General features: G+C 32.3%; 2 protein-coding genes across 2 annotated transcripts; one reads left to right on the top strand and one right to left on the bottom strand.

Annotated features, from left to right (window-relative positions):
• The first annotated feature begins 218 nt into the window (after nucleotides 1–218).
• Nucleotides 219–3,618, top strand: LOC111899430 (uncharacterized). The gene is made up of 2 exons (XM_023895291.3): nucleotides 219–602; nucleotides 2,989–3,618. The coding sequence occupies exons 1-2, from the start codon at nucleotides 435–437 to the stop codon at nucleotides 3,505–3,507; spliced, it is 687 nt and encodes a 228-aa protein (XP_023751059.1). The 5' UTR covers nucleotides 219–434; the 3' UTR covers nucleotides 3,508–3,618.
• A 6,995-nt stretch (nucleotides 3,619–10,613) lies between these two features.
• Nucleotides 10,614–13,473, bottom strand: LOC111899423 (cytoplasmic 60S subunit biogenesis factor REI1 homolog 1). The gene is made up of 4 exons (XM_023895279.3): nucleotides 13,167–13,473; nucleotides 11,640–12,376; nucleotides 11,339–11,554; nucleotides 10,614–10,996 (listed from the first exon to the last, which is right to left on the bottom strand). Exons 1-4 carry the CDS (start codon nucleotides 13,296–13,298, stop codon nucleotides 10,837–10,839), a joined length of 1,245 nt encoding a protein of 414 aa, XP_023751047.1. The 5' UTR covers nucleotides 13,299–13,473; the 3' UTR covers nucleotides 10,614–10,836.
• Nucleotides 13,474–14,313: the final 840 nt, after the last annotated feature.

Consider the following 14,313-nt stretch of genomic DNA (forward strand, 5'->3'; position numbering starts at 1 on the left):
GTAATGTCCAACACCCTTCCATCCCACCATATATAGGCATGTTGTTATTTACCTTCATGTGTTGGTCACCAAGACGTCCAAAAGTGATGCTTATAAAAGTAAAAAAAAAAATCAAGGTGTCATGTTAGTAAATATAACGAAAAACATGGGCGATATATATAGTACAAAAGTTTTATATATTAAATTGAAGTCTAAAAAAGTTTTAGATGAAAACAAAACCTTCGTTGCATGATCAAGTCACAGTGATTGTAAGGCAGATCAAAATGGTGTTCCCCCTTTATCTTTAGGATTTGCTTTTTGTGATTGTGAACCTTGCGTCAAACACCGTCTTTGTTCATTGATGCACTCATTCAGTCATTCTATATATATTATATCATCTCTTCTTTATGACACCAGAAGAAGACTTTGCTAATTAATTAACACAGCAGATTAAAATGGAATGGAAGAAGTGCTATCTAGACATGATATTGGTGCCATTATCCTTTATGATCACCATTGGCTACCACCTTTGGCTATGGCAGAAGGTCCGAACCAAACCACTTTCAACCATCATCGGCACCAATAACTATGGAAGACGCTTGTGGGTATCCACCATTATGAAGGTACGTACATGCAGTGTTAAACTCTCCATTCAGGATAAAAATAACTACATAATTTTTTATTTTTTTTAACATCTTAAAATAATTATAGATATCACGAAAACAATTTGAATGCGATGTCCAAGATCACAATTTATATTGCATTTCGATCATTCACGGTTTTGAGTTCTTATGTGTTGATTTTCATGTGACGACGATTTAACTTGGTGATTGAGAACAAATAATGATATAAGTAAGTTAATAACATGATATTTGATTTTTTATTATAAATAACATTATTATTTTTGAAATATATAAAGACCTACATATTTTATTAGAAGTTGTGTTTCTGAATAAAAATGTTTTATACTTTCTCTTCGTGTCTTCGTTTTCGAATTGGATTTAAGATTGGAGAGAAATGTTCACTCACTTATTTCATAATGTTTTAGCTTTCCTTCTATTATCTATACTAACTCATAAATCCTATAATCCTAACCTATAAATTTACAAATTTATCTATTATATGACTTAAACCCTCAACCACCTATTAATTAATCACAACTTTCAAATACACATAAGGGTCTTTTGGTGTGAAAAATGATTTTTGCTTATAAGACCATCTTAGTATGGTCATCACACCAAAGGTTTTGTTGTGGCTAGTGATGGAACACTTTTGTGGTTATTTGTGCTGGGGAGCATTGGGAGCACGGACGACTACACCCAATTAACTTGTTTTTCTCTTTATCTCCCTCTACCTTTCTCTACCTCTCTCTACCATTATATATATATATATATATATATATATATATATATATATAATTTTAATATCAAAAAATAAGAGGGCCATAATGATGAGTATCTGGTAGTTAGTAATGATGATGTGACCCCATCATTATAGTGGTTAGTATAGTATTGTGTATAAGAAATGGTCTAAAGTGTATATTGCAAAGTATATTATTATTATTATTATTATTATTGCATAATAATGATACAAATAAATAAATATCAACTTATTCATGTGGATAGAAAGTATGTTTAGTGGAAATCTAAGTAGGAATGAATTTCTTATCCTCATATAAAACATTATTTGGTGGAGTTTATGACAGTTTTTAGAGCTTCTTCCCACCCAAAATGTTCATTCAATTGAATAATGTATTAAAGAAGATTTTTAAGTAGCTCTTACAATGAGTTTTTCAAAGAGATTATGTCCTATGGGATATCAACTAATTATAAATTGTAAACATCTATATGGGTCTCCTAGAAAAACAAAATGAAAATACTCTTCTATTTTAGATATAAAATGAACATTTTCATTAAAAAAATTCGGATGTTCTAAAAAGGATAAACACACACACCAATATATATATATATATATATATATATATATATATATATATATATATATATATATATATATATATATAAATTTTTGCCAAATATCATCTTCTTATTGAATTTGTCACGTGTAACTTTGTGGTTTTTTTAATGAAATTCAATTAATATGTCCCATAATACTAAATTTATATATGTAATGTATTAAATACATTGAATATGATAATAAATGCAAAAAAAAAATCTGAGAAAAATATATATGTAATATATTAAGTATATTAAATGTGATAATAAATGCAAAGAATCTTAGAAGAAGTAAAATAAAATAAAAAAAGGTTCCCACAACAATTATTGTTGTATTCTTGATGGTATCTGTAAATTCAGATCTTTATATATTTGTGTTTTCTAATGTTATATGTGAAAAGACTAATTATTGGACAAATATAAAGAATACAATGTTGATGTATTTTTTGGTTTATAATTTATATTTACAAGATCATTATTTTAAGGTTTATACTTTATAAAACAATTATTAAATTTCATTTTGAAAGTGAAAAGTCGTTTCTTTGGCACATTTATAAGTTAAAAGATCACATTATTTAACAATTATCCATCAATTCTTCAAAGTTACCATATTTACTAATTACATTTAGTTTCAACTAACAAATCAAAATCCCAAAATTTATTATTGAATTATTATAGAAGGCATCATATATGTACTTTTATATTTGTAGATCATTTACTAAATAATGTTGACTATGTCACTTATATTAACCTTTTTGCTCAAAATTTTTTTTTTTGCCCATTTGACTATCTATTCAAATGACAAGTATCATATCAACAAGTTTGTGTATCCGTTTAATCTCAACATATGTGTGTATATATGTGATTTTTATTATAAATCATAATGTGACATTCTTTTATGCAAATCGCATAAAATGAAATAAACAAGTTTAACTTGTTAATGCTTTTGTAATTAATTAGAAAAATAAAATGTAAACAAACAGATGTAATGATATAACATAATATCTTTTAAGGTGTAATGATATAATTTAGTTTGTTGCTATATAATTAACAGGATAATGAGAAGAAAAATATATTAGCCGTTCAGACACTTCGAAACACAATAATGGGAGCAACTCTTATGGCTACAACATCGATACTTCTATGCTCAGGTCTAGCAGCAGTTATTAGCAGCACATATAGCGTTAAAAAACCAATCAGTGACGCTCTTTATGGGGCTCATGGTGAATTTATGGTAGCATTGAAATATGTGACACTCTTGCTCGTCTTCCTTGCATCTTTCATGTGCCACTCCTTATCAATCAGGTTCATTAACCAGGTTAACTTCTTGATCAACTGCCCACCTGAATCAACAGTGACTTGTGAGTATGTTTCAGAGCTTTTAGAGAAGGGTTTCACACTTAATGCCATGGGGAACAGGATCTTCTATTCAGCACTTCCGCTCATGCTTTGGATTTTTGGCCCTGTGCTTGTTTTTGTGTGTTCGATCACCATGGTACCTATGCTTTATAATCTTGATTTCGTGTTTGGGAAATCGAAGGAAAAGATGGATGAGATACCAAGTGAGGTGTAGTTAAGCTCATCTTAATAACATGTTAATTAATCATAGTGTGATGGAAATATATAATGTTGTTTTAGGCATTTTCAAAAAATCTGAGGGACTAATATCATCTAAAATTAAGTATCCTATGAATCTATATATGATCAACATAATTATAGTTAAAGCAATAAACTTTTCTTTTAATCTCGAACTTGATAGACAAACAATCGGGTGATTAATATTGTAAACTAATTTCAAATTTTTAGTAAAACCCACATCAAACGAATCGACAAACAATTAATATTTAGAATTATATATCGACTCGTCGCAAATAATAAATTCAATTTGTATTACTTTTTAATTGTTTATCAAGTTTCGTGCAAAACTCAGTTTTCTGCGATTAGATCTAACTGTAAGAAAGATAAGAGAAGATTGTAATGTTGTCGGAAGAACTAAAAAGACGAGACAAAAATTAAAACCAACATGGATAAAAACTTATTGATCTTGACTAGTAACTACATATAATGATTCATGTCTTTAAATGTTTTTACTTACTCCAATGGGCATAAATTGCAAGGTAGAACCCTGAGATTTAATGTAGTTATTATTCGTTCCTACAACAATGTAAGAACCGATAAACACAAAAACAAGTACTCTAAAATCAAGAGAAAGTTGTATCATAAAGGAAGAGAGAGAGAGAGAGAGAGAGAGAGAGAGAGAGAGAGAGAGAGTGAGTGAGTATGTGTGTGTGGTAGGTTTTGGTGGTGGTAATCAATAAATGGGAATGATTGGGTCCTATTTATGGTGGACAGGTTCTCAATGCGAATTTGAGAAACCTGTAGTCAACCATCGACGGTCGGTCCAAGCTTGGTCTGACCTGAACTCGGCTAAAAACAAAAACTCAAGAGAGAAAGAGAGAGAGGTTTTGGTGGCGGTAGTCAATAAATGGGAATGAGTGGGTCCTACTTATGGTGGACAGGTTCTCAGTTCGAATTCGAAAAACATGTAGTCAACCATCAACCATCATTGGTCGGTCCAAGCTTAGTATGACATAAACTTAGTTAAAAACAAAAACTCATCGACTCCCAATAAACCATGCGTTGTGCACCCAAGTTGAAAAGCTTTCATCCTCTTACCTCCAATGTAGTCTTTGAAGACTTAAGGCAACATAAGTCTTATAAAACGCACAAAAATTTCTTCTTACAAATTAATATGGGACGAAAAGAAATTACCAACTTACAATTGCTTATAAATTTCCAAACGTTTTCAAAATGGTTAAATAAATGTCATCAACCATACCACTTTGATGTAGATATCAAATCTAAATATCGTTCATTATCTCAATCTATTATCCACCACCATACTATCATTAGATTGCAAATCTTACCTTTGGCTGTGTCACTTTTGCATTCCCTTCACGTCCTTGGTACCAACTTTGGTCGGATAATTACTAGTCTCTTCGTTTCAACATCACTTTACTTTACTTTCATTGGCTTTTCGTTAGCCCTATCATGTTAGTTTTTGTATATTAGAAAAGGTAAATGCTACCCCTAGGTGTCACACACTAATTGGTCATCTGGTCAATATGGGAAGGTTATTGTAATATTTGCACAATAAGGAATTAAAGGTGATGTTCAAATTTGAACTTGACACATTATATAAGAATTCTTGAATGTCTCTCTTATCAAAAGTATGAATAATACATATTTCTTTACTTTAGACATCTTTTCAGTCGATGATTTTCATTTGTCCATCTATCTTTTTTAAAGCTCATTGCACAATAATATATATATATATATATATATATATATATATATATATATATATATATATATATATATATATATATATATATATATATATATATATATATCTTTGGCTATGCAACACCTTGGAGTCAAGGACCATTATTTTGTGTTTTTCTCACCCTTTATCCAACTTTTTGAATTAATTTAACAAATTCAATCATTGCACAATAATATATATCTTTGGCTATGCAACACGAGAACCGCAACCAGTTACAATGGTTCTTAAACTTTTAGAACCATTCCTAGAACCAAAACCGGTGGTTCAATACCAAGAACAAACTTTTAGAAAACAAATGAACTAACTAAAAAGAAATCATAACTAAAATATTCTTTTCGGGCCTAGAATTATTAACAAGCTCCATCCCGTCTATTTGATAATCTTCTATTATATGCTTTCATCTTTTAATTCACTTATTCCCTCAAGGCCTTAATCGATATGAGATACACGAGACATACCCTACCCTTTTAGCCATATATAGATATGAAATGGATCCACAGTTAACAGCATAAACTACAATCTTACCATTTGAGGACTTAGCCGCTAAAACTGTCAAGCTTCCAATATAGGCATGAAAAGTCACAAGTTCTTCTGAATTGTGACACAACTATGCTAAATTTATCATCGGATTTTTTTTATTATTATTTATAAATTCGTAAGCCCCTATTGTTAAACTATCCTAATGCTGCGTCACAAACTTAGCAATGTATATATTATTTAATTTAATAAGCATTCACCACTTTTAATAATTTAACCCGTGAATGGGAGATTTGGCTTATATGAGTCACAAATTTAGCATTGGATAGTTATTACAATGTTGTAAAAATCTTATTGCTCCAAGATTAATTTATGATTAGTCCCTAGGCGAGTAGGCGGTATGCAACCAACTCAAGACGCTTAGCGATGTCTAGACAATGAGTGAAGCTATAGAAGCCGACTCAATAAAAACTTTTTGAAAAATTATTAGTATTGTATTAATCATATTAACCTATTTTGTTGTGATATGATGGTATTTAACAACTTTATTATGATATAAGTCGTATTCAGCTTTTACATTTAACGAATTTATAATTTAGGGTTTCCGACTAGTCATTAGTCGCAAGTCAACGACTTAGTACCGTCTAGCGACTTTTACAACATTATTTATTAGATAAGCATTGCTATATATAACTCCTGGTAATATAGTTAAATGAAAATGATGAGTATGTTCAAAATGTTATGTACTTTGCAATACACGAGATGTCCAAAAGTAATCACAAATATAGGTCCTAGGGTATCTAGCGGGTAACGGTTTCAAAAACCAAGAACCAATTCCGGAACCACTTTTTATCGTTTTCAATAATTAAGAACCAGAAACGGAACCACTTATAACGATTTGACAGTTCCCATGCGGTTATGATTTTGAAGACATATACACACTTCCACTGCTCACCCCTACCTAAAATCATGAAAATGGCAACTACATAATGAGTGTTGGACCTTTACCATAAAAACTAATCAACATCAAGATAGATGGAGTATTTATTACAATGTGTAATGAAATACATACTAGCAACCAATAACTAAACTAGACTATCACCTCAATCTAATTAACTTATCTCAAGATGTTACTATCCTTCGAAACAACTACAACTATACATTAAAAGTAGCTATCTACTAAAATGTGTGAATATATAAAAAAAAAATTCTAGAAATCTTTTATGCCACATTTGAGGCTCTTTATCGCCTAGAACTTATAATACATCCACATTAGCTTATGCTAAGTGAGCTCATGATTTTTAAAAAATAGACAATTAACTAAACAATACCATTGAAATTATAGATTACCAAAACATTAAACGCAAAGTGCAATATAACTATGAATGACCAAGTCCGATACTTCAAATGTGAGCGAATCCAAAAAAGCTTAATGAACAAAAAGGCTTAACTACATTAGGAAATTTGTAAATATATGCCATATATTTGGTCCCATAATCAACTACAAGGCATCCAATGGTAATTTACTAGAGTAAACAAGTATTAGTGTATTTGTATTTTACAACCAAACACTACTTCACACACTTTTATGAGTTGTGAGAATTTTTCTTGGATCTTGAGACGATGAAATGCATATGTTATCACTCTTATTTGTAAGGTATACAACCTCCTTTTCATGGTCTTAACTAGCGTTAGAGATTAATGGATATATACATTGATAAGACAAATCAAATAGATGGATGTATGGATACGATGAATAAATGCATCAAAAAATTGGACAAGATGGATCGATTGGATGGATGGATTAAATGATACATTTGATAGTGGTTAGAATGATTGAATAGACCAATTAAATGGATCAAAGATAGATTTGGTGGCGCATGTAAATTGATCAAATGAGTAAATAAAGATAGATTAAACAAATTGAGGGATTAATTAGATAATAGGGTAGATGGATTACATGGATTGGTTTTGTAAGTCATATGGATGGATGCAATGAGATGGATTACATCGATGAATAAATATATTGGATAGATGAATATATGGACAGGTGAATAGATGGATAGATCATATGAATATATCAATTAGATGGATCAGAAATGTAATAGAATGGATAGTTCACATGAATAAATCAAGGGATTTATCAAAAGGTTGTACGATAAGTTCACGTTATGGAATGAAAGGAATAATTAAGTAGATCAAATGAATAGGATAGGAAGAGTGTTATGATGAAGGAAGGGATCAGATATATCAATCGGATGAACAAAGTAATGAATATGTGGATGGACTTGATGGATGGATAGATCAATTAGATAAACGGATATTCCTATTAGATAGATGTAAGGATTAAGCGGATGAATGGATCATATAGATAAACCCAATTAATCATATTGATTTTAAGGGGTGGATGGGGATATAGGGTAAATATAGGAATAGATAGATGGATGATTGGAAGTATAGGCAGATGTATTGGATGGATGGATAAATCATATGATCATTTGGATGATTTGATGGATATATATATCATATGGATGGAATAAATGGATGGACCGATCAAATAGACAGATAAGATGGACATATATAATATATCTACTAGATGGATGGATCAAAGCGATGAAGCAATTGGATGGATGAGATGAATTAATTCAATGAGATGGATGAGCTTAATGGATGCATTAGAAAATAAATATGGTAGATGGATGGGTAGATTTGATGCACGAGTTATGTTGGGATGGATGGATGGATAAAAGGTTATATATGATGGATGCATGGATTGATCGAATTGATGGACCGATTATATAGATGAAATTGTTACATATGATGCGTAGATCAGTTTGCTGAACTAACTAGACAAATCAATAGGATGGATCAGTTAGATGAATCAAATGGATATACCAACTTTGTCGATCGAATTAATGGATAAAATGGATGGAAGATTGATAAAAATGTACGATACACATGGATTAGATGGGTGGATCATTTTGACATATCTTGATGGATAAATTAGATTAGTAGATTAGCTATATGGATGAACATATTGAATGGACCACTTAGATGAATATGATGTGTCGAACAAATGGATGGTCTAATGGTGGATGGATTAATGGTCTAATGGACCACTTAATTTCATTTGATTTCTTTATTTTAGCATTATATTATGATTAATGTGTGCCTAAATTTGTATTTTAATGACAATATGATAATTATGTCATTTTTTAACCAGTGTATTTTAATATAAAATATAAAAGTAAAATTGCATGAATTAACGGATATATTTGATATTTATTATATTTTATTATAGTTAAAATGGAAAAATACTACATATAAAAAAGAGACATTCTAACAAAAAAATTGTTAACCATTTTAATCGGTGTTGATTCTTTAAGATAAGTAATTTGATTTTAGGTGCACAACATAATGCAAGTGAATGCATATATAATCGTCATTGATGTGAAAATAAAATAACTAAAATGAGAATGATGTTTTTTAGACTAAAATATGTCTGAAGATGTTAAAAGACTCCATTGCACATATGTGCCAAAAAGAGGATGTGCAAACACTTTTATGTCCGCGGTCTACCAAAAAACAATTAGTCTGTGTAAATGTTAATGTATGCGCATGATCTGCACGACATAGACAAAATAACTCAAAAAGAAATGCAAACAAAAAACAAACACGACCGAAGACTCATTGCCCAATTTCAAAAGTTGAACAATAGCAAATGAATGAGGAGGCAAATGCCTCAAGTATTAGATTCATCATGTATGACATATTATGTACCATGCAAGATTAAACATATGCCATGAGCATGATACCATGGAAATGCTAGTGAAAGCATGATGGATGGCCAATATAAAAAATACTTAGCTACTTAGAAAAAATAATGTACTTTTTGATACGCATCAATGGATAAAGGAATGGAAAACATCAAATGTACATATGCCATTGATTAAGAAAAATGGTGTTGGGTTAGCCCAATGGAAAGGAATGAGACATCCATGAGAGAATCTTATTAATATGTATTTTCATATCGACCAAATAACATGAGTTGTTGACTCATTTCATTCCGACAGGGTAACCAAACTTGAAGATAGAATGGTAATAGTTTATTTCATTACTTTGTTGATTTCATTACGTGTAACGAAAGATGCCCTAAAGATATGTTTTTTTGTGTAACGAAAGATGCCCTAAAGATATGTTTTTTTATAGCAACGTATGATGCAACTAAATAAGTTGTCTAGATGAAAAGTTATATGTGAAACTGGGAGTCATCGGTATCTACAATCCAGTTGATGTTTATTGTGGTTAACTTTGGTAAGGAAAAGAAACCCAATGCCACACCAAAAATCCAATCATATTATGAGGAAACACCATCTCACTAGTTGGATCATCGACAATGCCAATATTAAGACATGTCAAGCCCTCATTAATGATCACATTAATACTCAATAAATTAAACCTTTGCCAAGTTGTACAAGGCTTTATGTGAAGGGAGGAGTACAAGGATGAGATTTCTAACATATTGGAAAAAGTACATTTAGTTGTTGCATTGAACACTTTAAACATGTGAGAACCTAAATGCCATTTCATATTTGTTTTGTTAGCATGATTATGAATCCAAGAGCAACAAGGATTAGTCTAACTTGTCCATAACCATTCATTGTCATGGGAATCACAAATGAGTTTAAGCCTATTGTGATAGTCTTGTTGATATACATGAGATGAATATAGGTAAGAGATTGTGTCAAATTTCTGTTGACCCTGTTAAAATCATTCCATATATCTTCAATCAGCTGCATTATGTTATATCCTTATAACACAGATGTTATATCTTATGGTTGCAAAAACTTTCATCATGAACAGCCAAACCAGATAACAAACTCCATAAAACTTCAAATGAACATCAACAATATAAACGACATATAGTTCAAAACAGAAAAAAAAGAAACCGAAACCGTTTTTGCCTAATGTGTATGCAGTAGTATATAGCAGAAACTCCACTCCATGGGTACTCATAAGAATAGTATATGGATATGACAAAAAGACAACAAGTACTGTTAGTACATGGAGATGGAGGACTTAATATGTAACATTGTTTGGAAGGTTCCGGATGACATTGCTTTTCATGCCCATCTTGGAACGCATAAAATCGACCCCTGATCTGTTCATCTGCTTCATCACCTTCATCCTCACCATGTTCTCTTTTGATTGCACAGTCGACAACCCCATGCTCCTATACCTGCACATTTTCACATTTCTTCCAAGATTACAACAAAACCAGTCCTGTGTGAACAAGACAACAAGACAGGACAAGACTGATAGTCTTGTCCTGTCTTTTGGTAATGGGACAAAAATTGCAACACAAAATTTGTCCCACTGTGTTTGTACAAGACCGACTGTTCTATCCCCACAGGACAGGACAGACGGTCTGGTACTATTTTTGGTAATGGGACAAAAACTACAACTTTTTGTCCCACGCTTGTACTGTGTTTGTACCAAGAGAAAAATTGCAATTTTTTGTTCCACCCAAAAAGACATGAATGCCCTTATCTCATCCTTATCATTGAAAGTGTGTTCTAACCTTGCAGCCAATACAGCAGTAATGGGAACACCATCTGGAGATGGGCGTGGTTTTTGGCGATAATAACGCAAATATTCCCTTGAACCAATTGCTTTTGTTGATACTTTATTTTCATTTACTGTTTTTATTATAAGCTCGGACCCACCACTCCCAAGTTCTATCCCCTCACTTGTCCCATCTGCTGTAACCAATTGCTTCCCATCTGCATCCACGTAACTAATAACATAGAAAAATAGAAGAACTATTAGCTTAAATATGATTAGAAAGTTAAAAATTGAGTTAAAAGTTCACTAATTTAAACCTGCTGGTGTAATCATAGAACTCTTCTAGCTCAGCTTCTTCTTCTTCATCATCATCACCATAGTGTACTTTGCAATGACTTTTTGCCACCATATGTTTCCTAACTGCTTCCAAACTACTGAATGGTTGGCAGTTGCTGTTGCAATACAAACATATGAAATCACGCTTCACCTTCAATCCAAGATACGTGAGAAGGCCACTTGGATCTTTCAGATACTCGATATCAGGTACAAAAAACCCATGATGCTTGTGCAGATGAACCATACAGCTTTCAATTGTTTTATGCTCTTTGTCACACATAAAGCAACATGTTGGATCCACCTCATCTTCATCCTCATCCATGTCATCATCACTATCATCCTCATCATTGACTTCCATATGTGTAGAAGGTGATGCCATGTCACCAACCATGTCATCTTTCTCAGTAACTTCCTCCCATTCACTATCTTCACTTTCTTCACCTGATTCCTCTTGCTGTTTAAGAGGTTTCTTTACAATGCGGGGTGGAAGTGGTTTTATTATTGCATTATTTTCCTCTTCTTGACCATCTTCGGAAGCGCGTGTTATGTGGGCCCGAGAGTTAAGATGTTGAGCATGAGCTTTGGCGCTTCTATACCCTTTGCCACATAGGCGACAGCTGTACATCATAGCGGGCCCGTTTAGCTTGTTCTTCTCTTCAGCAAGTGTGGACTGTCTGGCTAAGAAGAGAGCTTCTGTTACTCCTGGAACTCCTGCAAGCTGATTTTTCAAATAAATTATGACAAGTGTAACAAGAACATTAATGGATTGTATAATTAAAACGTGTAAATTGTTGATATCCAAGGAACTGAAATCTTTTTCTTAGAATCTTAGTTATATTTTTCATGGTCCTTTTAATTGTTGGTTTTCATACTTCAGTATGAAGTATAAAACTTTATTTTGAAGGGAATATGTGTTGGTCTCTGCATTTGTTTAAGTAGAATTGAAATCCTTTTGTAGAATTTTAAGCATATCTATTGGTTAATACAACTGAAGATTCACTAATATGCAACTTTGGTACACAATGATATAACAATTTGATGTAGCTGAATTCTTTCTTTAAGAAAACCTGGAGGTCTACTTGTTGATCCGTAGCCAATATTTGTTCATACAACATGACCATGGGGAAGACTCGAAGTTGAACATACGACCCCCAAAGTAAACCTACCAAATCTATTCAGTAATTAACAGCAATTTCCAGAGCAGGCATTAGCTAACAATTTCAATTGAAATGATGCAAAAAATAAGCTCAGATATGAGCAATCCTGGAAAAGAGAAGAAATAGATAATTCGATAACTTCATTTTGCGATTCAATCAACCAATTTTTACAACGCTCACGATAAATTTCAACTTTTGCACAACTAGTAAAGTAAGTATTAGGTTAAACAAAAGAGAAGAAATAACACACATCAAATAAACACAATTAGTTGTGAAGGTGAACGACTCAAGAACTGATCTCAGATAAAATAAGTTTTATCCGTGAAGAAAAGAGAAAAGAGGAATCGCTACCTTCCGTTTGAGATTGTAACGGTGCCATTCGGACTTGTAATGGGGCTTCTGATCGTTTTCATTATCGAATTTTTTGTTGCAGGCGTTGCATGACAACCCTTCCATTTTTTCCAAACCTTCCATTTTTTCCATTTTTCCGAGAGAGAGAGAGAGGAGAGGAGAACAGTGAATAGAGGGGGATATTATATAGGAATAAGAAAAACGTTACAAACACGGAATACGTCGGCTGTTCCAGTCGGCGAAGACGACTTCGCCCTAAATCCTAATATATTCGAAGTTCGGTTTTTAGGGTTGGGAAATGGGACTTGGGGAGCTAAAGTGTACCCCCTCTATATACTTTGTAATTAAAATGAAATCTTTCGTAAAAATCCTTAGACTTTGATTTTATTAACAAAAAAACACGTTTGGTTTATTTTTAACGATTAAGCCAAATGTATTGGCAAACATTTGTGTATTGTCTCTAATATGTGGTAACCTCTTACGTAACCAATTACCTTGGCTGATCGGGCTCATAAGTTACGAATCACGCCTTTAGTTAGAGTTTTTTAAGTGAGTCTTCTTTATCCATCTATAATTTAACTGAGATGGAAGGTTTTTACTATTGAAAAACAAGAAATTGATCTTTGATCCACATTTGTAGAAGCTTTGTTCCTAATGAAGCCAAACGTTGACATACCAGGCAGTTGTTTCGTTGATGGTGAACTAGATGAGGAACAGTTGGATTTCATGTACATAGATGTTGAAATGGAAGACAATTTTAAAACAAACCATACAACCATCAGGATCATGCATACAAATTGTGAAATTTCACATCCTACAAGCCCCCTGGTTTCCTCCCAGCTCTCCCCGAATTGAGTACGGATTATCTGCTTTCAGTAATACGGGCTCATACTACCTTCCACATCTATTTGTACTTTCCTCGAGGATTGCTTTGAATCTTCCAGGTCACTTTCTATCTAATCATACAATTTTAATCAGATAAGGCTCATGGCAGTAGTATCTTCCTAAACATTCTCTAGGACACAACTCTCACCACTTACTGCCCTCAACTGTCGAAAGGGCTTCCACGAACTCCCTCTAACTAGTTCACGAATAATGTTACATATTACTAAAACCAGATAATTCTTTGAATGAGAGGTCTTACTCT

Source organism: Lactuca sativa, chromosome 6 (genome assembly GCF_002870075.4).
Source record: "Lactuca sativa cultivar Salinas chromosome 6, Lsat_Salinas_v11, whole genome shotgun sequence".
NCBI lineage: Eukaryota > Viridiplantae > Streptophyta > Magnoliopsida > Asterales > Asteraceae > Lactuca > Lactuca sativa.